Source organism: Nymphaea colorata, chromosome 11 (assembly GCF_008831285.2).
Source record: "Nymphaea colorata isolate Beijing-Zhang1983 chromosome 11, ASM883128v2, whole genome shotgun sequence".
Lineage (NCBI taxonomy): Eukaryota > Viridiplantae > Streptophyta > Magnoliopsida > Nymphaeales > Nymphaeaceae > Nymphaea > Nymphaea colorata.
Window position 1 is genome coordinate 14,246,793 of NC_045148.1, and position 25,661 is coordinate 14,272,453.

Below are 25,661 nucleotides of genomic sequence, written 5' to 3' on the forward strand. Positions count from 1 at the left end.
CAACTGGAAATTAACACAGTCTGCTTTTGCACCGGAAATTAACACAAATGAGAATCGAACCAGTGACTGTCCCTTTAATAGTTATTGGTTCAACCAACTACGCCGTGGCTTGCTAAATGAAGGCTAGTGCTCCCTTAAGAAGAAGTATTTGGTTTATGATCATACTCTCTCCCTCTACCTTCATGTCATTTTTTTTTTGTCAATATGAATATTATATATATTGAAATCTCAAACGCGAATTTTAGGTCTGACTTTAGAGTTTGACCAACATTAGACCCTAGCGGTTGTTGTAAAACTTAGTGTCCGACTCATACTTGAAAGCCTAAAAAATAATACACATCGTCTCATTATGTTCCAAGTTGCTAATATGAAATACTATCACAATTACGCGTCAGGTGACCCGACCCGAATTCCTGGAAAAATAAGAACAAAAAAAATTCGCCTCTTCTAGTACTTAGGGAAGGGCATCATAGTCTTTGTGGGTACAACACAAATTTATTTTATCAGTCATAATATTTTATGTATCTAACACTTCTTTATAGGCTTATTAAACGAGGTAGGACACGTGAGGAATCCAGGTTTTACGCCAGAATACGTGGGGCTTCCAACTTTGCATAGAAAAGCACAGAAGGGCAGGAAAAAGGGAAAATCACTATTGATCAGAAAAAACTTTTCTGGATGAACCTAATAAAAAAGCCCAGCTTGAAGTAACCATCCACGTGTAATCGAGGACAGACCGCTTCTACCAGTTTCCAAGGCCGCCCGCATTAGTGGCCGTCTCCCTCACGGATCGTTATCCACGTTGCTCGATCGCTATTGGTTGCCTTCATCTTTACAAACTTTTCGGGGTTACGAGGGTGAGAGAGGGAGCGACGTGGGGGTGTCCTGGGATCCAACTCAATTCAAGACATATCCAAACTCCAAATGTGAAATCCAGAGAGGTGCTCTAATTCCAGATCCGGGTCCAGAAGAAAAAAGATGCGTTACATTACATCCAAAGAGGTCCGTAATCTATATATGTTGCAAATGAAAGGCGCTGGATCCAATCCAAATCCAACCCGATTTACAGCTCCCACCTTAGATCCAGTCTCAGACAAATTGTAGGCCTTGATCAGGCGTGGATGTAGGGTTTACCGAATCCGACCTAACCGTCGTGTGGCCAATAAGGTTTCGGTCCACCTTGAAACTGGACCCGAAAAGATACCATCCGGATCCGAACTCGCTCCTAATCTATTACGCGTTCTCATACGATTACTTGTATCTTTTATTAATTTTATATTTCGTTTATTTGACATAATGTTTCACCGATATTTTTTACCATGGCTATTTTTGTCTAAGAGTTAATTTCATTCTGTTTTTTACGGGAGAAATATCAGAATCTCTATATTGGGAAAATATGGAAAAATAAGAGAATTAAATGGTTCAACAGGCAGCACATGCATATCTGAACCGTATAGTCAATTTCTTTAGAAAATCGGCACAAAACAATTGAAAAATTGTTGTGTGCGGGTTGACCGGTTCGGATTCGGGTCGCTTGTTGAACGGATTTGAGATTGTTTTGGACTTGGATCCAGATCCGGAATCCGAAGTGTTGACATCAACCTTCGGAGTTGGGACCCCTTTTTTATGGCGCCACGGTCCGGCCTTTGTCGGCTGAGCCAGCTAGACCCGCGCGTGTGTAATTTCCGGCGACGGGGTAGCTTCTCGTGGACCGTGTCTTTCGTGGATTCTCCTCCGGCGACCATTTTTTTCAAGCCCTTTCTTCTTTTCTCCTTGCGGCTTACACTTTTTGTACACGGTCTTGAGTTAATTCATTCCGGCTGTTGGGGCTCTTCTTGGTGTCTGGGTTCGGCGGCGGGCGGGAGAATTTCCGGCATAACGTGGTCCGGCCTTTCTGTGGGTGGGGTTTCAGGTTTCTGGAACTGCGGAGCCTCTGTCCGGCGTCGGCGCATAGTCTGTTGAGTGTGGTGGACTGCTGGTTCGCTGGTGGAGGTTAGAGACGGCCGGAGGGAGGTACTTCCCTCGTTGGTTTCCCGAGGGCGCCGCTTGTTGACTCGTACAAGTAGTTCAGTTGACACAGAGAAAGAGAGAGAGGGCTACTTGCTTTCCTTGCTTGCCAGAAAAGTAAATTCCAGCAGGGGAAGCCAGAGACAAGAGCGAGCGCGCGCGCGTGCGAGAGAGAGAGAGAGAGAGAGAGAGAGAGAGAGAGAGTATGACCCGAACTTCTTATCGGTGAAACAAAAGTTGAGTTTCCTCGCGGCTGGTTTGGAGAAAGGGATGAGAAATCTGAAGCAGCGCTTGCTTTGAGTATACTTCCTGCAGCCGGCAGTCATTTTTCAGGAGGGTTCCGTCATCGGAGGATTGTGTTGAAACTATCGGCACTTCTAGCTCTCCGGAGGGGAAGCTTTTTTAATTCTTGATTTCGATCCCGGAACTGGCGGTCGTTTGGGGGATTTTCCGGCGGGAGCAAACACAAAAGGAAAATAAAGGCGTCGGTGGTCGTTTTATAAATTGACGGCATACGCTCGCGTTAAACAGCCGTGAAGCCGGAATCGGCAGAAGCCCTTTTCTGGACGTTGATTTCGCCATTTTGGTTAAGAGTTTGGCCGTCTGACAAGGGTGTTAGGAGTATTTTTCTCACTCGTGAGGAGAGTTTCCACATAATTACTGGCTCCTCCGGATGGGAAAGATCAGATTTCTCTAGTTGATGCCAACGTTTGCAGGAACTTGCTCCTTTGATGCTTTGCCATACCGATCCTGCGGTACGTGATTTACGAGCGCCTGAGATGAAAGCTCCTACATCGGTCGGTGCTGCTCCGGCCAATTCCGGTGAAGGTGAGTTCTCTCCGGTTCATTCCTTTGAAACCCAGTAGATCCCTTCTTTTCGTTTTTCTTTTTTCTTCTTGTTGGAGTTGAGAGCCACAAGGTTTCCTCAATTTATAGCAGAACTGCAGAAGCATTGGAGGTTTTTCTTTCATGGTTTGAGTTCCTCGCTCGACTTTTCTCAGTTTTTTTTTTTTAAATAAAAATTTATGGGTAATTTATTCCATTAAATTTTCCTTTGGTCCCTTTTTGAGCTGCTTTTCATTGAATTCCCTTCCCGTTTAATCCTGCTTCATGCTAAACCCAGGTTGCTTTTCTTCAGAAGCCAAAATCATAAAGGCAGAAACAATTGCTCCTTTAGAAGATAGAGCCTGTAAATTAAGTTGATCACCTTTCGTGTACCGTCTTATCAACCATGAGAACCTATTGTTGAAACTTGTTTCTAAATTTCTCTTGGTGTGCAGCGAAGTTTATTGCCACTATAAATGTTAACGGATCTGTTTTTCCTCAGGATATTTTTTTCCGCATAGGGATGCCATATGATTTTGGTTTTGGTGAAAAATGTGATCCCCTGAATTGTTTCACATAATTCCAGTTCTACACTTTTAGACTTTTGTTTTCTAATACCGCGTTCAGGGGAGCATCTAACAAAGTTGCGAGTTATGTAGAAATTGCTTAGAGAAACTGATTAATATGGGAAACATTAAAAGTACAAAATTTTGCAAGGTTCGTCTTGCTGATCGAATTGTTTGGGTATGCAACCAGAAGGTTGATGGCAGGTCACATCTATGCCTTGGTTGGTTATCACATTATGGATTTCAACGAGGAAATGATTACACTATTTCACAGGACTTGAAGTGTTTTATGAGTTTTTCCATTTAGTTGGGTAATGGTTGAGTAGCCTTTTTATGGTTTATAGAAGATTACCACCCGCTGTGCTGTAATCTTGATAAAAGAAATTTCTCAATTCTAATGCATAACCACACTTTAGGTTGATGTAAGTTTGGTGGATTTGGCCAGACTGCAACAGGGGGTTGAACCATACAAAGTATGTAACTGATGAGAAGGTTATATTTTAATACCAAATAAAGGAATTAAACTTATCGCATTAAAGAAAAAATAAAACTAACACTTTTGGTAGCATTTATGTATTCAACTATTTCCTGTTTTGGTTTGTCAGATTTAACTCTCCTTGGGTTTCTCGTACTATTTAGGAATCATATGTTTTAAGTCTTTTGACAGCTTTTATATAGTCATTCCGCATCTTATTTTCTGGAAGCAGGAGAACGAAAAACTATCAACTCAGAGCTATGGCATGCATGTGCTGGACCACTTATTTCATTGCCACCAGTTGGCAGTCTTGTAGTGTACTTTCCCCAGGGTCACAGCGAGCAGGTGTGTACTGCATTCAATGTAGATTTTTCTGTTGCTTTGGGGATTGAGAGCTGAAACGGGTCCGGAATGTTGTATCACAGGTTGCAGCTTCGATGCAAAAAGGGGCCAATACTCACATCCCAAATTACCCCAATCTTCCTTCAAAATTGATTTGTATGCTGCACAATGTCACCCTTCATGTATGGTAGTTTTTGAGCATATGTGTTCCCTGATAATTCTTCTCTTTTATGCTTGTATTGGGTTGCTGAGAGAATTCTTATTTGACTGTGCAGGCTGATGCAGAAACAGATGAGGTTTATGCTCAAATGACTCTTCAGCCTGTAAACAAGGTTGTGCATCTCGTGTTGCTGACTGCTACATTGTTTTTCTATCTATGTGTATGAGATGCATGATATGCTACGGGTTACAGTATTTTGCATCTGGCTGTTGTATATTATTGTTTATTTTGTTTATTGTCCTTTTAACCATGTTTTTAATGTACTTTACGGGCCATTTGTGATTGCTTTTAGAATTTAAAAGTTCATTTTCTGGTGATCCAGCTTGACAAGGAAGCATTGCTGGCATCTGATCTTGGTCTGAAGCAAAGCAGGCAGCCAACAGAGTTCTTCTGCAAAACTCTTACGGCCAGTGATACGAGCACACATGGTGGATTTTCTGTACCCCGACGTGCAGCAGAAAAAATCTTCCCTCCTTTGGTATGACATTTCCCTTTTGTTCATGTAATGTAAGATGTTTTATCAATTTTCCGGGTGATACTGATGTTGACATGGTTACTCAGGATTTTTCAATGCAACCACCAGCTCAAGAGCTATCTGCCAAAGACCTGCATGATGTTTCATGGACATTTCGGCATATCTATCGTGGTACATAATTAATTTGTTTTGTTGTTTGTGACTTTCAGATCGTCAAATCCTGGATACCTGCATTGAAGCACAAGCAACTCTTGATTGTCTTTTGTTTGATACTAATAATACACTGATGCACCCTTGACCAAATTGTGTTCATAGTTGCAAACTTACTATTCTTCTTTCTTCTCAATCTCTTGAATAATGGGGTATGTATGCAAACATTTTCCAGGTCAACCAAAGCGGCATCTTCTTACAACAGGTTGGAGTGTCTTTGTCAGTGCAAAGAGGCTCGTTGCAGGTGATTCTGTACTATTTATAAGGTATTCCAGTAAAGATCCTGAGCACAAATGTGACTTTTGGCTTGCTTTTTAGTCTTCGTCTTCTTTTCAGGTCTTTTGCTCATGGTTATTACTTTTTAATTGGTTACTATATATCTTTCTTACCAGAGATGATAAATCACAGCTTTTATTGGGCATAAGACGTGCTAATCGGCAGCAACCAGCTATTTCCTCATCAGTCCTGTCCAGCGACAGTATGCATATAGGGATTCTTGCTGCTGCTGCACATGCTGCTGCAAACCATAGTCCTTTCACTGTGTTCTATAATCCAAGGTTAGGAACTTAGGATTGCTACACAGCCTTTCCTTTGTTTTTTTATGTGTGTAAAGTTCTTTAATCTTTTGTTGCTTCCACATTTTTGAGGTTCCACAGAGCAAGCCCATCAGAGTTTGTTGTCCCCTTGGCCAAATATCATAAAGCTGTTTATGGAACACAGATTTCTCTTGGCATGCGATTCAGAATGATGTTTGAAACTGAGGAATCTAGTGTGCGGAGGTATATGGGTACAATCACAGGTATCAGTGACTTGGATCCTGTAAGATGGAAGAACTCACATTGGCGTAACCTTCAGGTTTTCTTTAAATTTCTTTTGATAAAGTTCAAATGCTGGGTTTCAAGATCTGTATATTCTCCTACAGTTCTTCTTCTGACATCCTATACATGGACAGGTCGGGTGGGATGAATCTACTGCTGGTGAGCGGCAGAACCGTGTGTCCCTTTGGGAGATAGAACCAGTGATAACTCCATTTTTCTTATGTCCTCCACCATTTTTTAGACCTAAATGCTTCAGACAACCAGGAATGCCAGGTACTTTGGATTGTAAGGTTGATATTGTTAAGCTGGCCCTTAGTCAAGCCGGCATTGATCTCCAGGGTCCTTTCCAGCATTCTTATATTCACTTGTCATGCTATTTATTGAGTTGTAAGATGTTGGGACTACCTGTTGTTTATCTTAAAACTATAAACAGGCTGTCTTTCTGCACTTTGTTCTTTCTTCAGCAATTACCTTCTGGTTATTGCATGGCCTTAGTTGTCTTGTGCTTGCTTTTGTTGTGTATTGTGTGTGTTTTGTTTCTCTTTTTTTTTTCCCCCCTCTATTTAGGTTGCCGAAGCACTAAATTTTTTGTTAATTGGGAGCCAATATTTGATGCTTATTCATGTATTTTTGAAGTCATTGTCATTGTCATTTTGTCACTGTTACTGCTGGAATGTCATCATTTCTTCTTGAAAATCCTAATTCTTTCTAAACTGGGATTTGAAGAGCAAATTATTCAAACAACCAATCATCTGGATCTACCTTTGGCTCTATAGACTCTCTAGATCCTGGCTTTGTAGTTAAAATTTTCCTGCTGTTCTTCTAAGGTGTCAAAAGTATTAAGAGATGATAATGTATGCTTGTTTTGTACTGCTAACTTTGTTTCTTCCTGCATCAGGATCTTAAGCCTCATTCCAGTTATGTTGCCGACGAATAGTCGATGGTCTATCTTGAATTTGAGATGTTGTGAGGCTTCATGGAAATCGTTTATAACCATGATCTCTTACTTTTCTTCAGGTGAAGAGTCAGAGATAGAGAATGCCTTTAAAAATGCAATGCCTTGGCTTACTGATGATATTGGCATCAAAGATGTTCAAAACCCAATACAACATGGTATGAGTTTGGTTCAGTGGATGAATATGCAGCAGAACCCCCAGATTCTTGGTTCGGTTAATCAAGCTGACTCTTTTCCCTCCATCACACCATCACAATTACATAATGTTGGTGTGGATGATCCTTCAAAGCAATTAGCCCTTCAGGGCCATGTCCTACCATTATCTAACCTGCAGTTTGGACTACCCAACTTGCAGCAGCAAACTCAACAACTAGATGGTCTTCAACAGCAAAATAGGACTTTGGCAAACCCCTACACACAGACACAGAAACCAGGAATCGCTGGTCAACAACTGCAGCAACAGCAACAACAGCTGCAGCAGCAGCAACAACAACAACAAGTGTCACAAGCAGCTCTTCAGTGCCTTATCAGTCAACCATTGACACAATCTCAGCTACAAAACCAGCTGCTGCAACAGAATCTCATCCAGTCTAAACTACAACAGCAGCAATTGCTTGGAGTGAACCAGCAGCAATTACTTCTTTCCAATCAGAATCCCCTCCAATCTTCTCTTCTGCAACAAAGTTTGCAATTCCAAAAGCAGATCCCAGAGCAACAACAAAGTCTTGTCCAACAACAACAACAGCAACAACAACAACAACAACAACCGTTGCCATTAGCTGCAAATCAGCTTCAGCTGCAGTTGTTGCAGAAATTGCAGCAGCAACAGCAACTGCAGCAATCACAAACAAGCACAAATTTGCTGCCACAGCAGATACCTCCACTTCAAGCACAACTGCAGAGTCAACTAATTTCTCCAGCACACCAACAGTCTCAGCAGCAGCAGCAGCAGCAGCAACAACAACAACAACAACAACAACAACAACAACAACAACAACAACAAGCCCCCTGGCAACAACAGCAGCCACAGCAACAACAACAACTGCAACAGCAACAGCAGCAACAACAGCAACAACAACAACAACAGCAACTACAACAGCTACAGCAACAACAAATGAACCCTTCATTTCATCAGATTGGTGGTACTGAGCTATTTCATTCTTTGCCCAATCAACCTCCACCAAGACCACCACATCAAGAAGGCCAATTGGTTAGTCCACCACCACAGTCATTGCCTGTGTCATCACAGTTATTGCCTGTGTCTTCACAGTTATTGCCCGTCTCAGCTGGCCACCTACAAGCTCCAACCAAGGCGTCATTGCCTGCACGGGCTGATTCAGTATTCACAGATGATGATTCACGGTCGAGCTCAACCTCACCTTTAGCGAATAATCGCTCTGCGTCTTCAAGCTTCATTAACAGAGGACAACAGTGCTCAGTGCGAATAGATGATCCAAAACGTACTGTGAACAACAATTTAGTTCAAGAACCTCTGCAGCTGAAGGCCAATCCACAGATAAAGCATGAGTTCCTTCCTAAACAGGAAATTGAACAAGTATCATCCCAGTTACCTTCGAGAAACAATACTGCTGACTATTTGGATGCAACTTCTTGTACATCATTTTGCTTGGAAGGTGGGCAACAGAATGTGCGTACCACTTCTTTTCCACCATCTTCAGCTATTCTCAGAGACAGCAATCCAGATGGGGACATTCAGGTTGACCCTCGAAATAATCTTCTCTTTGGTGTCAACATTGATGGCCCTCTGCCAGCTAGCTTGGAGTCGGATACCTTGTTCACTAATGGATTTGGTTCTGCAAAGGACCTCCAAAATTTGATCTCTGGTTATAGTACTCCAAGAGATATTGAGCCTGAATTATCTACATCAGCAATATGTTCTCAGTCCTTTGGGGTTCAAGACATGTCCTTTAAGCCTGGCTGTTCAAATGGTGCCGCAGTTAATGAAGCAGGCTTCATTAACAAAAGTTCACGACCTCAGGCCCTTCAGCGGGTTCGGACTTTCACCAAGGTATGTTACTCGGCCTCTTAGAAATGATGTTTGTGAATTTGTTAATAGAAAGTCACATGACAGGCAAGTATGCATGGTTTGTATTTCTCTTTTTCATCACATTATGTTGCAACACCGTGATTGCATGTAAGAAATTAATTTGCTTTGTGTATTGCAGCACCGAGACTGTGCATGTGAGATGAATTTTTATGTTTTTTTATGAGTCAACATATTTAGATTTTAGAGCTTCATTTTTCTCTTGTGTAAACTGGTGCTATCTTTTAAAGACCTGACAATCTTATTTCTCATTTATCCAGAAATTTATGACTTCATGCTTAAACAATTTGTCGAGTATTTCACCAGCCTGTTTTACCTAACAAGGAAAAGTTTTCCATTTTTTGGCTTCTGAATAAAGTCGATTTGACTATGTCCGCATTTGATACATTGTTGTGATCAAGTGAAACTTCTTCCTGAGAGAATTTGAGAATGACCAGCCAGTTTCGCACGCTGGAACAAGTGTTCATCTCTAGTGAGCATCTGTTTGGTTATTGCAAAGGAGTTCTACCCATATATCTCATTTGACCTTTCTTGTACATTACTGGTCTCGAACCTTTCTTGTACACTACTGGTCTCAAATTCCAGGCTTATCAAGTTCATCAGTCCTGGTAGGCTGGTACGACTATCGATCTTTGCAGGTCAAGTCGACCCTGCCCTGAGTATTTGTATCAGATGACCTTTATTTTATTTTTCTCATCCTATTTTTTTAGCTTCTAAAGAATGCTTTAGCTTTCCCCAGTCATGCAAACTTCTATGACAAAGAAGTCTTGGCTTGTCTTGCACTGAATCTTTCTGTTAGCAGTGTATTCAAATCCTCTACTTTTACAGGTGTATAAGCGTGGTTCAGTGGGGAGGTCTATAGATGTAACTCGGTACAAGGGCTATGATGAGCTTCGTCATGACCTTGCCTGCAGGTTTGGAATTCAAGGGCAGCTAGAGGATCCACAGACTAGTTGCTGGAAACTAGTATATTTGGACCATGAAAATGATATTCTGCTCGTGGGAGATGATCCTTGGGAGTAAGTTTCTTCTTTCAGCTCTGCAATACTGCCTCTATTCTTGTATTCATACGCTTTTTCAATTAGGCAGTTTGTAAGGCCTTAAAAAAACTGTGTGCTTGGACCCTCGTTAAAGAACAGTGCATTCGTTGTCTTCAGATGCTCTCTTGCCTGTTGGCTTGTGTCTCAAACCCATATATCCTGGTGGTTTTTCTGCAATTGCTACAGCCATTGCTGCAAGCAACCTCAATTTACCGCTAAAAGTGTCCTACATATGTTCATATGGTTTCTGAATTTAGCCGAATGATGTTTTGGTTTTCCAGAGAGTTTGTGAGTTGCGTTCAGAGCATCAAAATACTTTCCACAGCAGAAGTCCAGCAGATGAGCCTTGATGGTGATTTGGGGAACATGCAGATACCAAACCAGACATGTAGTGGGTCGCAGGAGAATGTTATGTGGCGGGGTTACTGCGAGGATAACTCAGGCAATCACTCTCTCGCTTCATTTGATCATTAACAAGGCGATGGATGAGTGCACCATGGTGATATCAAGCCTTGCATGCTGGAGGTTTAAGGTGCTATTGATGACTTGAAGTGGGCAGAGCATATGAAGATCACCACTTCCCTGCAGTTTATCACAGCAGCAGCGTCCCTTCTTTTAAATGCAGACTAATGGAGGAAAGGTAGTTCCACAGAGGTAGGTGATGTTGCCTGTCCCTCTGGTCACTGCAAAAGAATACTGTATAGTAGAAATTTTGAAGCTTCAAGGCAGCACAAGTATTTATCTGTGTTCTTTCTTACTGGTTTATCTAGCGGCTCTGTATTAGTTGTCATTGATTTTCGATTTAAGTGGTGTATATGAGAAATTCTTAAGCATCAATAGAAAATGTGATTAGAGCTTCTTGCCTTCAAGGTGATTCCTGTTACTGCATTATGAATTGGAGAGAGGGAGGTATTCTTGTCCTATTACCAGATTAAAATATCAATTGAAAAGCGTCTAAAACAGCAACTAATGGTGCTTCATTTTTAAAAAATTTCTTACCGGCCCGTTGAATTAACGAACAAAAAGAAAATCAATGCGAGAATATTAGTATCCTTTCAGAGTCACGATACCTGAATTCCTACAAAAACATTAAATATCTTAAAGGTATTTTAATGTTCTTCGTCTTAAAATTTGGAGCCAAAGCTTTTCCTCTCATTTTTTCTGCAGATTTGAAGGGAAAACCCGGCCCTGAGCTCTCTTGTTGCTCTTGAAAATTTTCAGGGTACCACCAACATCAGTTACATTAGATGTAACGTCTTGGAATTACCGTGAGTACCTCGGCCATTCTTATCCTCTTCTAATGCATAGCATGTCCAGTTGGGGCATCTCATCATCCACAAATTATTGAATGACTCGGGCCACTATTTCGTGGCCCCTCACCATGCAAGCAATAATGTAATGCTCTTTTAATGAGGAAGGCAACAGAGAAACAGCTACTAACTACGGTTGCAAATGGGTTGGATACAGTAATTAAGGTTGTTTAATAATTTGTTATATTTGGTTCTATTTCAACCCAGCTTTCAACTAATTCCCCTTGGATTCCGAACCATATTGCATCCCCACCATTAGGTCGTGATGTTGCCTGCTGGATGAACTTGAGCCACTCCCTTAAAGCACCCATTAAAGGGCAGAGTCATGCACGTCCTGTCACCTTGATAAGTCAGTTGTGGTCAAATATTAAACTTTTATACAGTGGTACGAGAATATGTGGTGGAAAATCTTCAAGTTGAAAGAGGTTAAAAATTCAGTACTGAATGACGGTATCTTTTGGAAACTGACTATTCGATGCCTAACTTGCTTTTGCAACTGTAGCTTAATTCCTCCTAAGTGCACCATGGGTCTCGCTTAAAATGGCAGAAATTTTTTTAGATTTTAAGATGATATATCTAATAATGTTATATCTGCTTATATATCCAGTATATATACTACTTGATTGGTAGCTCAGTGCGTTAAATTAAGAAACTGCTTCACAAACACCCACTAACATGGTTTTCTTGTTCTTTTTATGAGAAGGTAATACTTTAACGCATCACATTTTCTCCATTCATGTGACCGAACTTAAGAAATCAACAAACATTATGGTTTCAAACTCCTGATAAATAGATAGATAGGTTGGTAATATCGCTAGTTGCTAAGGCTAAAGGCCGTCAGTTTACGGTGCAATAGCTTAATTAACACCAAATCCAAGTCAAAAGAAAAAATGAAAAATATGAGCAATCTAATAGCACTTAAAATTAAAACATTCAGTAATGTTCAATAGCTTAATTAACACCAAATCCATGAATAAGGAATAAGTAAAAAATATGAGCAGTCTAATAACACTTAAAATTAAAAATTTCAGTAATGTTCAACTCCATGAATACCTAAAAATTATTATACCACTTAAAACATCTTCTACCTCAGTTGACAGGAGGGCCCACCCTCCTGTCAATGGGGGGCTTTCATGGCCGACTCATATCTCTCTTATGTGATGTATATTAACTCCTCCCTCTTATAGGATGCATATAACCTCCTATGACTAAAATTGCCTTAACATGACGTTGCATGTTAAAAGATCAAAATCTATAGAAATGCTCTCATACTTGCTCTATATTGGGTTTTAGAAACACAGCACCTCCAGAAACAAGTACCAACAAACAAATATGTTGTCCCCCGAAAAAGGAAGGATCAATCCACAGCTACCTTTGTACGAAGTAGCTTATATTGAAATGAAAAATATCATAATACAAGTCTGTTTCTACTAGTGGTTTTATAGATTCTATTATAAAATTAAATTTGTTAGTAAAAAAAAAAGTTATAAAACTCATAGGATTCCGTTTATAGGAAGTGTGTGTTCCTCTTTGTTGTTTTTTTTGAAGTCATTGTTTTTCGTGGGAAAAGCCAATCGGGTTGGATCGGTCAACTCGGTTGATCGCTGGGTCGGGTTGGAATATCGCCAGTTAGGGCAGTTCCATATATCAGACTATTTCGATTTGTATCTTGCTCTTGGACCGGTTTTGAGAAAAAAAACCAATTCGTGAACCATAAAGTCTCGAGCGTCGGGCGGGCTTTTCCTTTTTTTCTGCATCTCCTTCTTCTTCCAGTGAGGCGGGCTTTTCCTTTTTTTCTGCATCTCCTTCTTCTTCCAGTGAGACGGAGAGTTTTATGGGAGGAGCAACAGCTATCCTCCGGCGCCGGTCGTCTACCAGCAAGTCTCCCCCGGTAACTCCATCAGGTCTCTCTCTCTCTCTCTCTCTCTCTCCCCACACCTCCCCCACCAGGCCACCACTGACCCACCCCCTCTCTGCCTCATTTTGTCAAGCATTATCTCTTTCTATCTCTTTGTCTTTTCCCAATCCCTCTCTCCCTCGTGCGTGTTATTGAGTCATCGATGATCAGAACCTTTGGGGTCGGCAAAAGGCTCTCTCTCTCTCTCTCTCTCTCTCTCGCGTCCAGACGTTGCTGCTGGAGGCTAGGGTCCATTGTCTCAAAAGCTTTTATTGTTTTAGTTGCCGGTTCTTGTTGTTTTATTTTTGTTCAGTTATTGGTTGGATTGTATTTGGTATGCCGTTCCTTCCTTCTCGTATGCTTTGTTATTTTGTCGGTTTTGTTGCGATTTTAGCAGAGCATAGATTTCTGGTCTCCCTCGTTTGATGGCTCTCAACCATGCATTGTTCTTCTTATTTGGATTTTCGTTTGCATTTTGTGGTTTATGATTAGCTTATTGTGAAATTCAACGTGGAAAAACGACTTATTGAGTTACTCATGCCCTTAGATATTGAAATTTGTTGCTTATTGAGGGTTTTGATGCATGTATTTTTCTATAAATGCAGATCTATGGGTTCAGAAACTGTGCATATAAACTGTCAGGTTTCTATAGTTATATAATTGTAATTTGGGTTACTTCTCATAAATGATCCATATTGATGTTGACTGCATGGAATTTGAATTTTAACTTTTTATTGAGAAAATGTCATTTAGATGATTTCTTTTTATTTTTTTGTGTTGTTTGTTACATACAGCTAAAAGAAAATCTGTTGTTTTCATCACAAATGCTTTCTTTTCAATAACGTCTTTTTTCCTGAAAATACATCTGTTGACGTTTGAATGGGCTTCGAACGACGTAAACATTGTTGATAAACACAACACATGACTGATTATCTTAGAATGAACAAGTCATAAGCCTTAAAAAAAGAGAGATATTGAGAAAGGGAGAGGGAGAGAGAGATGTTTTGTTATGCAGACAGAAATTGTAATTAGCGGTTATTAATAATTTTATAACAAAATTTATGAAACATTTAATACTTTATAAGTATTGCAAATGATAGAAAAAATAATTACTTTCTTTAATTTAGACAACATAGTTATGGGAGCACCTATTTCATTCAATAATTACATACAAGTTCAATAAATTCACTAAGTTATATCATTTTATCCAATATTCTGTAAATTCCATGATTTAATTCAACATACATTGTTCAATAAATCCAATATCCATTGATTTCATCTAGCATTAGTTAAATTCTACCAACAAGAACGAAACAATAACTAGGGGTAAAAAAACATAAAAAGATGCAATCATTAATCGAGAGAGAGTGAGTGTGACGTAATATAGCCATGGCATAAAAAATAGGAAAAATGCAAGCATTAATCGCAAAACAGTGAGAGTGTGACGTGAGCGATAAGTAGGGTTGGCGCACATGAGTCGTGCGTCAAATGACCTTGGTGACGTATCCCGCGGGGTATTTGTGTGTAGTTATTTTTAAATATACCGGTGACACAATTCACCGCTATAGATTAAATATAACGGTGGCCAAAACCACCGCTATTGTCTCCATATCACTTACCAGTCCTCAATATCACAGCTGTAGATCTGTACTGGTTCTAATAATCATTGGTATAAGTTTGAAAGTTTCACACAAGCCTCCTTCCAAAGAGACAACAAATAAAGTTTACACCGCACAGAACAACACTTCTAAGCTTTGATAAAAAATTTAAAGTTTCCAAACACCCAACACTCACGGGAAGAAACTTCGCGTTGATAAGGCCCCCAAACGTTCCCCTTGTCCCCTAGGGTGTTATTCCTAACTTTGTCCTTGCAGCTAGTGACATTCTTGTGCTTTTCGGTTTGTGATGTCCCTACGAGCTAGGTAATTTTCACAAGTTGCCCCTACCAGTTGAGTGAAAAAGCCATTTCGTCACCATTTCTAGGCTTCTTCTAGCTAACTTATATTGCAGACAATACGTGCCTCAAATTGTCCTTTCCTTTTAAAAACCTACAGGTTCCCTTTCCCCAAAGACAACCGGCTTCAATCATGATACCAGGAACATCTACATGAGCTTCAAAAGTGTGGCATTCGACTCATTTGGTGATCTTATATGTTTCTTCTGCATGTCCAGTGGAAACTTGCATTGGCGACTACACATATTGCATCTGTTTGGTATCCAAGATAAAAATTTTTAACACGTGGTTTCGGCTTTATGGATTGATGCCTTACGTTATATTCATGAGGACACAGGTTATGGACAATCTGCCCTCTGTTTTTCTTACAACCGGTGTTGTCTACCTGTTTATGTGAGGGGGAAAACGTTACATCGTTTTGGTGAACTCAAGAACATTATTCAGTACTTTTTACTTGGCATTAAGCTGCCTAAGATGCATCACAATATATCGGAAGATGTAAACATAGCTTATGTAAGAGCAGCAACCATTTTAAAAGCTTGCACTGCTCGGACTATACGTGTGCGGATTGGCGCCTTCTTTACAATGAAAATCGTTGAAAAAGGAAGCCAAATTTCCGACGAATAATGCTATCATGCAACAAGGGGAAGGTGTTGGAGTAATCTAGAGCATTTAGTTCGTCATTTTGCACCATGTGCATGGAGAGACCGATCAATCATAAAGCGTGGATCTTTCCGTGTGAATCCACCTTTTCCACATATTAAACTGACAATCATTTTGCGAGTAATGTGCCAGTTTGCACGTCCATATCAGTTACAGTCTGCATCCAAAAGGATGACAGAGACCAAGTAAATGACAGGAGCTAAAAGTACATGTCCGTCTGTAAGCACATGAAAACACGACCAATTTTCTCTGCTGCATGCATCGAAGAACATGGAAAATCTCGTGTTTCCCGAATTTTCAGATACTTATGAATGTAATTTCACATGAACATCATTTTGGGCGAATGTCCCTAATGCCAGAAGTGAACACACATTAACAATACTTTTTATTGGTTAAAAGTAATAAAATTTGCCTTCGTTTCTTAAAAAATGTTCAAATTAAGTTACAAATTCAACAGGAGCCAGAAGTTGTTTCATTCCCGCATAGATACATGCATGATGAATTAATGCAAGTGAATGCCGTTCTAACTATTTGGTCTCAACAATGGCTTGGCTGCAAATAGTACCCAGAAGGTGTCACAACTCGCCCGTCTTGCTAGGTCAATTGAACAATCAGATTACAGATCCATTCCGCTTCATGCTTGATATCACAATCTGGACAGTGTTCCCTCAGCCTCTCGAAGTTATCTTGCTATGTTACTAACTGATTGTTTACATAGCTCTGCTACCTTGTTTCTATTCTATGGATTGCTTTCAAGCCTTCGAACACGAGTGATGCATCTGCTCTTCTATTGTCCGACCGACCACTTATCATTCAGGGCCGGAACCAGAGAGTCCTGGCCATGGGACATTGATCTAAAAGATCATTGACACAATAAAATGATTAAAGGGCACTAGGCAACTAACTAAGGGGCACAAAGAATATGAATAAACAAATCATCGGATAATACATGTGAAAACTTAAAACAAATTTTGGGCTTGTGTGGGCAACTGCCTGCATGTGGCTCTGCCTCTGTTTTCGATGGACCAGCTCTACATTGCGTGTATCTTGCAAGGACACTAGTAATAATCCATCTAGGCTACGTACCTGGTATGCTTTGTAGCATTTGAATTTTTGCAGCAATATCTGTACTACAAAACCAAATATCACGGAATTAAGTTTCGTGCGCTTTCTGACGCGGTGGCACAGGTTTGGAGCAAGTGCTGTAATTTTAGTGAACAAGGCGAGCCAATGCATGTAAATTATATTCTGTTGTTTTTTTTTCGTACTGGACTTTTGTGATTTGTGTGCACACAGTGAGGATTGCTTACTATGATTATGCATCCACCAGCTTCAAAATTTGGAGGTATGGAAGTACATAGAGCAGTTGTGTTCTGGCTTGAGGACTCCGCACCTTTATTTCTTCGGTAGAACGATGTGGTTTCTCGCTCAAGAATCACGTGCTTACGGCGTTCTGGTAATTTTTGGAAGGAAAAGACTGTCAATATTATGGATGCAGCTTGTTTCCTTTTGACAGTTTCTCTTCTGGAGTGCTTTTATTTATTCATGGGTTGTTAGGCTGGAATATACGAAGCTTCTTTGTCAACAAGTGTTACATGGATATTTGTTGTTGCAGGATGAAGACTACTGGCCGTTGATGCCCGCATCGCCATCATATGGAAAGGGAAGGGATCCATGGCTAAAATGTGAAGGATTGTCGAGAGTCTATTAGAAAGGAAAGGAAGGGAAAGGGAGGGATTGATTGGTTGGCTAATTAGAAAGGAGAGAAAGGAAGGGAAAGAGAGAAAGCCTGTTTGGATGGGAGGGGAGGGAAAGGAAAGGAAAGGATTGTATAGTGTAAATTCAATTCCTCCCAAATCGAACGGATTGGGAGGGAAAGGAAAGGGAGTAAGTACAAAAATGTTGACTGCCCACAATACCCCTCCACGTTTTTCCTTCCAACCTTTTGACTATTGAGGGTATTATTATAAATTGTATCGTTTCCTTTCCATTCCATTCACTTTTATCCAAACAAGCTTTTATAATCACCTCTTTCCATTCCATTCTATTCCCTTCCCTTTCTCTTCCCTTCCCTTCCCTTCCTTTTCCATTCCTTTCCCTCCCTTTCCCTCCATCCCTTTCCCTCCCTTTCCCTCCAACCAAACAGGGCGTAAGGCTCAAGAATCTCTCAGTGAGTACTGGTATACTTATGATTCTGAATTTCTTTTACTTCTAATTCTAAAACCATCATAAGCGGCTTTGAAAAGAGTAAGGGTGTTCTGTTGAGCGCCAACGATTTAAATCCACAGAGCGGCAAGAGACCCACACCAAAATTCATGATTTATCAAACGAAACATGAACGTAATTAAGTAGCAATGACTAGCATCAGGAGCATATGCAACAACATATTCAAGTTTTACTAGCTCTAATATTTCACAGAGCTTGTAATCTTGTGGAGATGAAAGGCCCTGATATGTTGCTGTTCTTGAACAACAGGCCAAAATGGCACGATTGATGGACAGGGCCATGAATTCCCCGTTCATGTATGGTGGCAAAAACTTCTGAATCATCATCATCAACCGACAACATAAGGATCTCAAATATCACTCTGCAAAATTCGCCTTTTTGGACTCTGCACCCCTTTGACTGCAAGAACGTAAACATCTCAGGGGTCACAATTTTGGCTCCTGTACACGATGCAGCATCCAACACGGATGGGATCAATCCAGGGTAAGCATTTGCATATCTTGTCGCTCACGAGTTTCTCATTACCAAAATAAAACATCACTTGCGAATGCTTGTTCGATGTGTTGAAACATCACCATAAGTTTCTTGCGGTACATTCAGAATTTGAATGTTTGTGTTGGTGCATGGAACTTGATCCATACTAGACACTCTTATGTAAGGATATTTATGTCAGTTTATACAAATACGAGTTTTGCCCTAATCCTTATGTTGAGAGGAGAACCACAGTTTTCTGTCTTCTTTTTTGAGTGTCTGTGTTCATCTGTGTATGTATGAATAATAAAGATTTGTGTGATCGTAGATGTAAGAGATTATTGCTCCAAACCACGTGAATCATTGTCTTTTTTCTTGTTGCTTCTAACCCTTTTTTTAAAGTGAATGAAAAGAATTGTTGTTTGTTCCTTTAACAGTTTGCTGCCAATTTGACTATGTTCCCTGGTTGGCTTTTCAGTTGGGCAATTGTCTATATTATCTGAGATATATAAATTAAGGTTACTATTGTGGTGAACCAAATCCCATGGTAATAGATATCCCATGGTAATAGATGTCATTGTCTTTTACTGGAGAAACAGCTGATACAATCTGGTTGTTTGTGGAATTCTTAATTGTTTTGAACTACTTCGCTTCAAAATCAATGGATGAATCTTCCTGTTTTAATAGTTTTTAGACAATAATACGTGGAGCTCCACAATGAGATGCACACTAGCATCTTCAATTTCCATTTTTGAACCCGTCAGAGTGCAAATTTAAGCACAAAATGTGAAAGTAAGGTTTCTTTTAACTGGGACCGTTTCCTGTTGGATTTCGGGTTTGGCCCGAGGACTCGAACTCAAAACTTGCAGACCGACGCTTTAATCAAATCGAACTAAGCGGATTCGGTTTCCGATCGATAATCGGGTAAAAGTTCTATGAGGGGATGTCATGTTTGGGATGTCAACGGATCGGATACATCTTTAACCATATCCGCTTTTTCGGATATTTATATATTTAGATTCGAATAAAGCAAAGTCATATCCGAATCCGAATCCAAAATTCGATTTTACAATCCGAATCCGATTTTTATATTTATATCTGAATCCAAATTCGAATTTTGAACCGGATTTTGCCATTTTTCAAGTATTAGATAGAGGATATTTGTCTAAAAATGAGTCCGATCTGAATTCGTATCCGATCCGAATTCGTATTCGATCCGAATCCGTATCCGATCCGGTATTCATGTATATCCGAATCCGAATCCAATCGAATGTCATTTATTAAATCCGAATCGATCCGATTTCTTAATTGAATATTAAATTTTTATCCATATCCGATTTTTTCGAATCGAATCGATCGGATATCCGATATCCGTATGTCCGACGGGCTCCGTTCCATCGACGCCTTATCACGTGAGGCCGTGAGTGGGACTTCCTGCCGCGACACGGAATGGGCTACGAGCTTCTGGAACTCTCCATTAGCCAGTTATCAAATTTGCCCTTCACCGGATCACCTAATGGCATGACGACGCTGGGAGGAAGAGGAATAATTTGTTGCTCCATTTGAGTGGCGACGGGCATTACGGGAATTCAACACCGGCGACGGTGCTAATAAAGGGCGGATGCTGGTACAGTGAAGCGAGGGGTTTTAGGTTTTATCTTTCTGGTCGTCCTCTTCGTTGTTGCTTCTTCACTCCGCATTCGCGCTCTCTATCTCTGGTTCGTTTCTCTGCCCTAATTCTCGTTTCTTTGGCTTTTGCTTCTGTCCCTAACACTGTCTCTGTCTGTGCAGATCCTTCTCTCCTTGCGGCATGGCTAGCATCCGGTTCGGTGCTTCCTCTGCTACCCTGTCGTCCTTCGAAGGTCTGAGGCCGTCGGAGATTAGGGTTGCGTCTCTCAGCCCTAGCAGTGTAGGTCTCGCAAAGCGCTCATTCAGAGGGCTCGCTGTGAGGGCCGCGACCGTTGTTGCGCCTAAGGTATGGAAGGTTTGGTTTTTCTGGCGTTCAAATTGCTGAAAATTGAGGTTTCTGGTGTCTTCATTTGCTGATGCTTCTCATGACATTGTACGGTTGTCGATGGCTGATTATGTAGTGGAATTTGTTTGACGAAGACTTTTTTTTAGTTTGTGCGATGTACGTTTTTAGTTTCTACTAGCCCCTGTTAGAATTGTTTGAAACTGTTGGTTGGTGAATGAGAAGTTCTGTAATTTTTGCTTCAGACTTTGCTCTTGTTGAAGAGGCATGGGTAACATTCTCGGAGGATTTGAGTTGTTTAAACTTCTTCTGTCCCTTGTATTGGACTTTGTGTTCTACACCCCACTGTAAAGGACAAAAAAATTTGGTCTGTCGGTGTGGGTTGCATTTACTTTACTAGGAAGGCTGGTCTGCGGGGTGTATCTTTTGTATACATTATTCCGACTGGTTAGCTGTATGTGATATCTAACGTTACTTTTATCTGGTGAATCTTCATTATCTGGTTTGAGAAGATACGGATTTTACTTGTGATTGTTATGTTTCTCTTTACTATGTGTGCCTTATTTTCTTGAGTTATTGGCTGCCCTTCAAACTATTGTACAGTCTGTTCCCCTTGAACTTCTCAATGCAGCGGTGGAGGAGTGCTTTTTATTTCTTAAAAATTTGATGCACATGTCTTCAACATGTATTTGTAGAAAATGTGCTTCTAGCTTTTTACTGATCATGTCAGTGGTAGGTGGTTGCTTGCTTCCTCAACCTTCACTGCTGATATCAAGTTTCTACTTGCAATTGATTTCTTTTTTGCAAATTTTTTTATGCTGTTAGCTTCTCTATCTACCAGCCATTTTGAGTCTTATTGTTGTTGTTCTTTGGTAAGGTCATATTTTCTTGCACGTTATGGTTTCTTACATTCCTATTCTGTACGTTTTCCCTTTAGAAGCATGTCTCTCAACCTCTCCCTTTGTACGGATGTATTGCTTTTCTAGTCCCTGTGATTCCTGTTATTGTTTGCTTTCCCATTGTAGTTTGCTCTTGCAATTTGTATGGGTGCTCTGCTCTGAGCTTTATGATTTGGTCATGAATTGGTTTATCACTTTAGTGTGATGGTTAGGCTTGTTCTCATTGTTTGATGTATGGCTATTATTTTATTGAAAGTTTTGATATTCCATGTAATTTACTTGAATTGTTGTGCTTTAACAGTATACCAGTGTCAAGCCATTGGGTGATCGTGTCCTTGTCAAAATCAAGGCTGTGGAAGAGAAGACGGTTGGTGGTATCCTTCTCCCCTCTACTGCCCAGACCAAGCCTCAAGGGGGCGAGGTTGTGGCTGTTGGCGAGGGCAGAACTGTTGGCAAGAACAAAATTGAAGTTGGAATTCAGGTATTAGCCACAGTTGTGGTGCTCTCTCTCCCCCTCTGTCTGTGTGTGTGTTTTCCTTTTGTGCACCGACTACAAGGAGATTTAGTATCTCAAAGGAAAATATTGTTCTTTGCATGCTTGCATCTTTTTACTTGATGAAGACTGTGCTTGGATCCTCCAGGAGCATGATGTTAATCTGTTCTTTTGGTTGAAGATTTCTTTTTTCTTAATCTTTGCAAAAGTGAGTCGAAATGGTGCTTTGAGGTTCCAACATTGATATAAGGACATTTGTTTCAAATCGTGACTTGCTGAAGGTTCTGACTTCTGACGGTTAATCTTTGTAATTTGGAACATAGTAGCATTTTGAATCTAGTGGAATACCACATCGTAAAAGAGCTTTAGAAGCTTCCTTACCAGTGGGACTTGGACCCGCTTGAGGATTCTGAGGAAAATGGTGACTCAAGTTTTGGTCAGAATAATTTATATGGTAGTTCAGTAACCTAACAGGATTAGGTTCTTCTGATAGTGGAAGTGCCATAAGGCTTTTAGCACGTTTTCCTGCCGTGAGTTTATCACAAGGTGAAGATGATTGTTAGACTGGTGTGGTTTTTAACAAAAGTTTTACCGTTGCTTCATATGCTACAGGATACCTGGAGCATGTGCAATCTGTCATGTACATTCGACAAGGATCTTCTGCACAAAAAATTTTGGAAGTGTTGGAAAATTTGAATTAGTTGATATGATGTTGGGAAGTGAGAGCTTATAGAAGTTTGGTTCATTGGTAATGATAATCAAATGGCTTCTAGCTTGCAATCTCATCAGATATCTCAACTGTTAAAGAAGAACTAAAAGTGATGTACAGTCTACTAATTTAGTTTATTTAAAACTTTGTGCAAGAATACGAGTTTGAAGTTTGAACCTGTATAATTTAAAATGCCGTGCGTGTATTTAAGAGGAGGTCTTTTTTTTTTCTCCTTTTTGGCTAAATAATCTTTGTACTTGTTAATACGAACCTATGCTACTTTGACCTAAAATTTATGATAGGCGATTAATAGTTTATTTCGCTTCTGATAATTTATACTAAAGAGCTGCTATATAATGTGGTCCAACTACCAAGCAGCTGCAAGTTCTGTTAGGTGAAGGATAGGTTACTTTGATTTTGGTTACTACTTCCTCTACTATGTTACTATGTGGCGTTGATTGACACGCATTCATGTAATGAGTAGATAATAGCCTAATATACATGTTCCAGTGCTAATTGTTGCCTTCTTCTTTTGGAATAGGCTGGCGCGCAAGTTGTATACTCCAAGTACGCTGGCACTGAGATTGAGTTTAATGGAACCAATCACCTTTTGTTGAAGGAGGACGACATTGTGGGCATTCTTGAGACCGATGAGATAAAGGATCTCAAACCTCTCAATGACCGTGTCTTGATCAAGGTTAGCCCTTTCTTACATTCATCATACGAAAAAATTGGAAAATGCAAGAATTAAATCACGCTTGGACCCCAAGGCCAGCTAATTTAGGACAATCCTCAAACCCAAAAGAACCGAACTCTTGTCATATTCTCTGTATAGTCAACTTTATCTATTTTTTGGTCGAAGAGGGAAGAGGACTCATGTTCTTATTCTATTGTCGCAATTTTTTGAATTCAGACATGTTAGAGAACCTTTGCCTGCCCTTTACCGGTCCCTTACCATATTTCTCCCCTGCAAGCGTGTCACCCGTATAGGCGTGGCTTCTATAGCCAATGGACACGAATTATGATGTGTTGAGGAACTAGACGAATGCTGAAGCCTGTATCTTGTCATATAGGTCGCACAAGCAGAGGAGAAAACAGCTGGAGGCTTGCTGTTAACCGAGGCAACCAAGGAGAAGCCTTCAATTGGCACGGTGGGTTAAGCTTATCCTATTGTACTAATCACGTCTTTGAACGTTAGAAGGCTCCATTTTTCTTGCTTTCGTTGTCTCTTTTCTGTATCTCCCGAGGAATTAAAGCTGCTGTTGATGCACACAGGTCGTGGCCGTCGGACCGGGACCTTTGGATGAAGAAGGTAGCCGGAAGCCGTTGTCAGTCACTCCTGGGAACACCGTTCTCTATTCTAAATACGCAGGGAACGACTTCAAGGGCAGTGATGGCACGGAGTACATTACTCTAAGAGCGTCCGACGTCATGGCCGTTCTATCTTGAGCCTGCAACTTAATAAGGCTTTTTCCCAATTTCTTTGTGATTTTCATCGAGGGTAGAAGAAGTTGGGGGTCAAGGAAGGTACAACATAAAGATGTACGAGGGTTATTGAGTGACATCCTGTTTCTATCAATTGCTAATGCGGCTTTTTCTACTTACCTTTCCTTTTTTTTTCTCTCCTAATATTATGGCATGTTTCCGGGGAGACTCTACTTTCTCCTAATGCTTCTTTTGCACCAGTGGACTCTCATGGGGATCGAACCACGCTGCTTGCCTACCAGCTGTAGATTGCTCCCACTCGGCCGGTGACCCCATGTCTAGCCTTTCTGCTTCTTTGTGTAGTCATGGTTTCAGGCTGCACGGCCCTGGATCATTTGTTTCCGTGATGACGTGTAACTGCACAAGTGTGGTGTATCTTATGCTAGGCCTTTCCGGAAACATTTCTCAGGGAACCGTAGGAGCAAGACACACATGCGTGTCTTGATTCTTATGAACTTGAAAACTTCTAGAACAGATCGAAGTGTCAACTATTGCATGCTTTAGAGGAATGCCATGAAGTTTGCCAGCAAAGCAACTTTTGCAAAACCTTATTGACTAAATAACTTTATTTGAATTTAAGGTGGGCGGACACCAGGCCTTACAAGGATGATAAGATCATGGGAAAACTTGTAACACAAGCATCCTTAACTCCATGTCCCTCAAATTTCTCTTACCATCTGTGTTGTGGGAAGCGCATGGGATATTGATTAAGATTAAATATCATGTTCTTTTCCAAGTGGTACGCTTATGTAAATTGATCTGGATCAGGCAGTTTTTATAGCCCTGCGCCTCCCTAAGGTTTTGATGAGTAGCAACAATAACGGTCCAAGTTGAGTTCCATGATCAACCCTAAACAGTCGTAAGACACAACCCGAATAGCTCAGCCTACTGGAAACAGCTGCTACGATTTGATCCAGAAAAGCGGCTGCTCAAACCTCGGGCTTTCTCTAGACCCTCTTCCGGTGGTAGATAGGAAGCCCTAGTCAAATTGATGCCTAGAAAGTTTACGTTTTACCTGAAGCCATGCAGCCAACATGACTTCGACCTAATAACTAGAAAGCTTTTGTTCTTTTTTGGGTTTTCATCTCTTCTTCATCTAACAAGGCAGGTTATTCTGTCGGTTTTTAAACAGTGTTTGAATGACAGGCCAAGACCTTTGGAGTCAAAATTTGGTTTTGCTTTCAACAACTACGTTTTTGAAGTGTTTGGGTGTCATCAAAACTGGGTTAGAATCAAAACTGGGCTAGAATCAAAACTGGGTTAGAAGAAAACTCAGTTTTGACAAAACTTGGTTTTGTAAAACGGTGTGAAAAGGCTTGGTCATCTTATTCAAAAACTAGGCTTTGAGAGCATCACCGAGACAAAAGGCAAGGTTTTTTATAGCTCATTAAAAAACTTTTCATAAAACGAAGTTGTCATAAAATTGCGTTAGATGAGAGTGTCATCTTAAGCTTGAAACTTTTGTCCGTCGGAGCTTCTCTGCTGTCAACTAAAGGACCAATGATTATAATTGCAAAGTACTTGCTCACAAGCTTGCTGATAAATGCTCGCGTGATTTTTTCAATCCATTCTGACTGCAAACGA

The 25,661-nt window shown here is 40.5% G+C and overlaps 2 protein-coding genes across 3 annotated transcripts; both read left to right on the forward strand.

Annotated features, from left to right (window-relative positions):
- Positions 1–1,639: 1,639 nt before the first annotated feature.
- On the forward strand, positions 1,640–10,867 carry LOC116264947 (auxin response factor 19-like). Of its 2 annotated transcripts, none has more exons than XM_031645417.2 (13): positions 1,640–2,835; positions 4,106–4,218; positions 4,299–4,397; positions 4,491–4,547; positions 4,758–4,913; positions 4,997–5,081; positions 5,296–5,386; positions 5,513–5,677; positions 5,768–5,975; positions 6,073–6,211; positions 6,956–8,922; positions 9,787–9,977; positions 10,280–10,867. In XM_031645417.2, the coding sequence occupies exons 1-13, from the start codon at positions 2,739–2,741 to the stop codon at positions 10,470–10,472; spliced, it is 3,561 nt and encodes a 1,186-aa protein (XP_031501277.1). In that variant the 5' UTR covers positions 1,640–2,738; the 3' UTR covers positions 10,473–10,867. The 2 variants fall into 2 exon arrangements, with proteins under 2 accessions (XP_031501277.1, XP_031501278.1); XM_031645418.2 differs by having other exon boundaries at positions 5,777–5,975.
- A 9,210-nt stretch (positions 10,868–20,077) lies between these two features.
- Positions 20,078–24,196, forward strand: LOC116263761 (20 kDa chaperonin, chloroplastic-like). Its single transcript, XM_031643536.2, has 6 exons — positions 20,078–20,237; positions 20,311–20,494; positions 21,692–21,871; positions 23,134–23,289; positions 23,666–23,743; positions 23,868–24,196. Exons 2-6 carry the CDS (start codon positions 20,330–20,332, stop codon positions 24,039–24,041), a joined length of 753 nt encoding a protein of 250 aa, XP_031499396.1. The 5' UTR covers positions 20,078–20,237; positions 20,311–20,329; the 3' UTR covers positions 24,042–24,196.
- Positions 24,197–25,661: the final 1,465 nt, after the last annotated feature.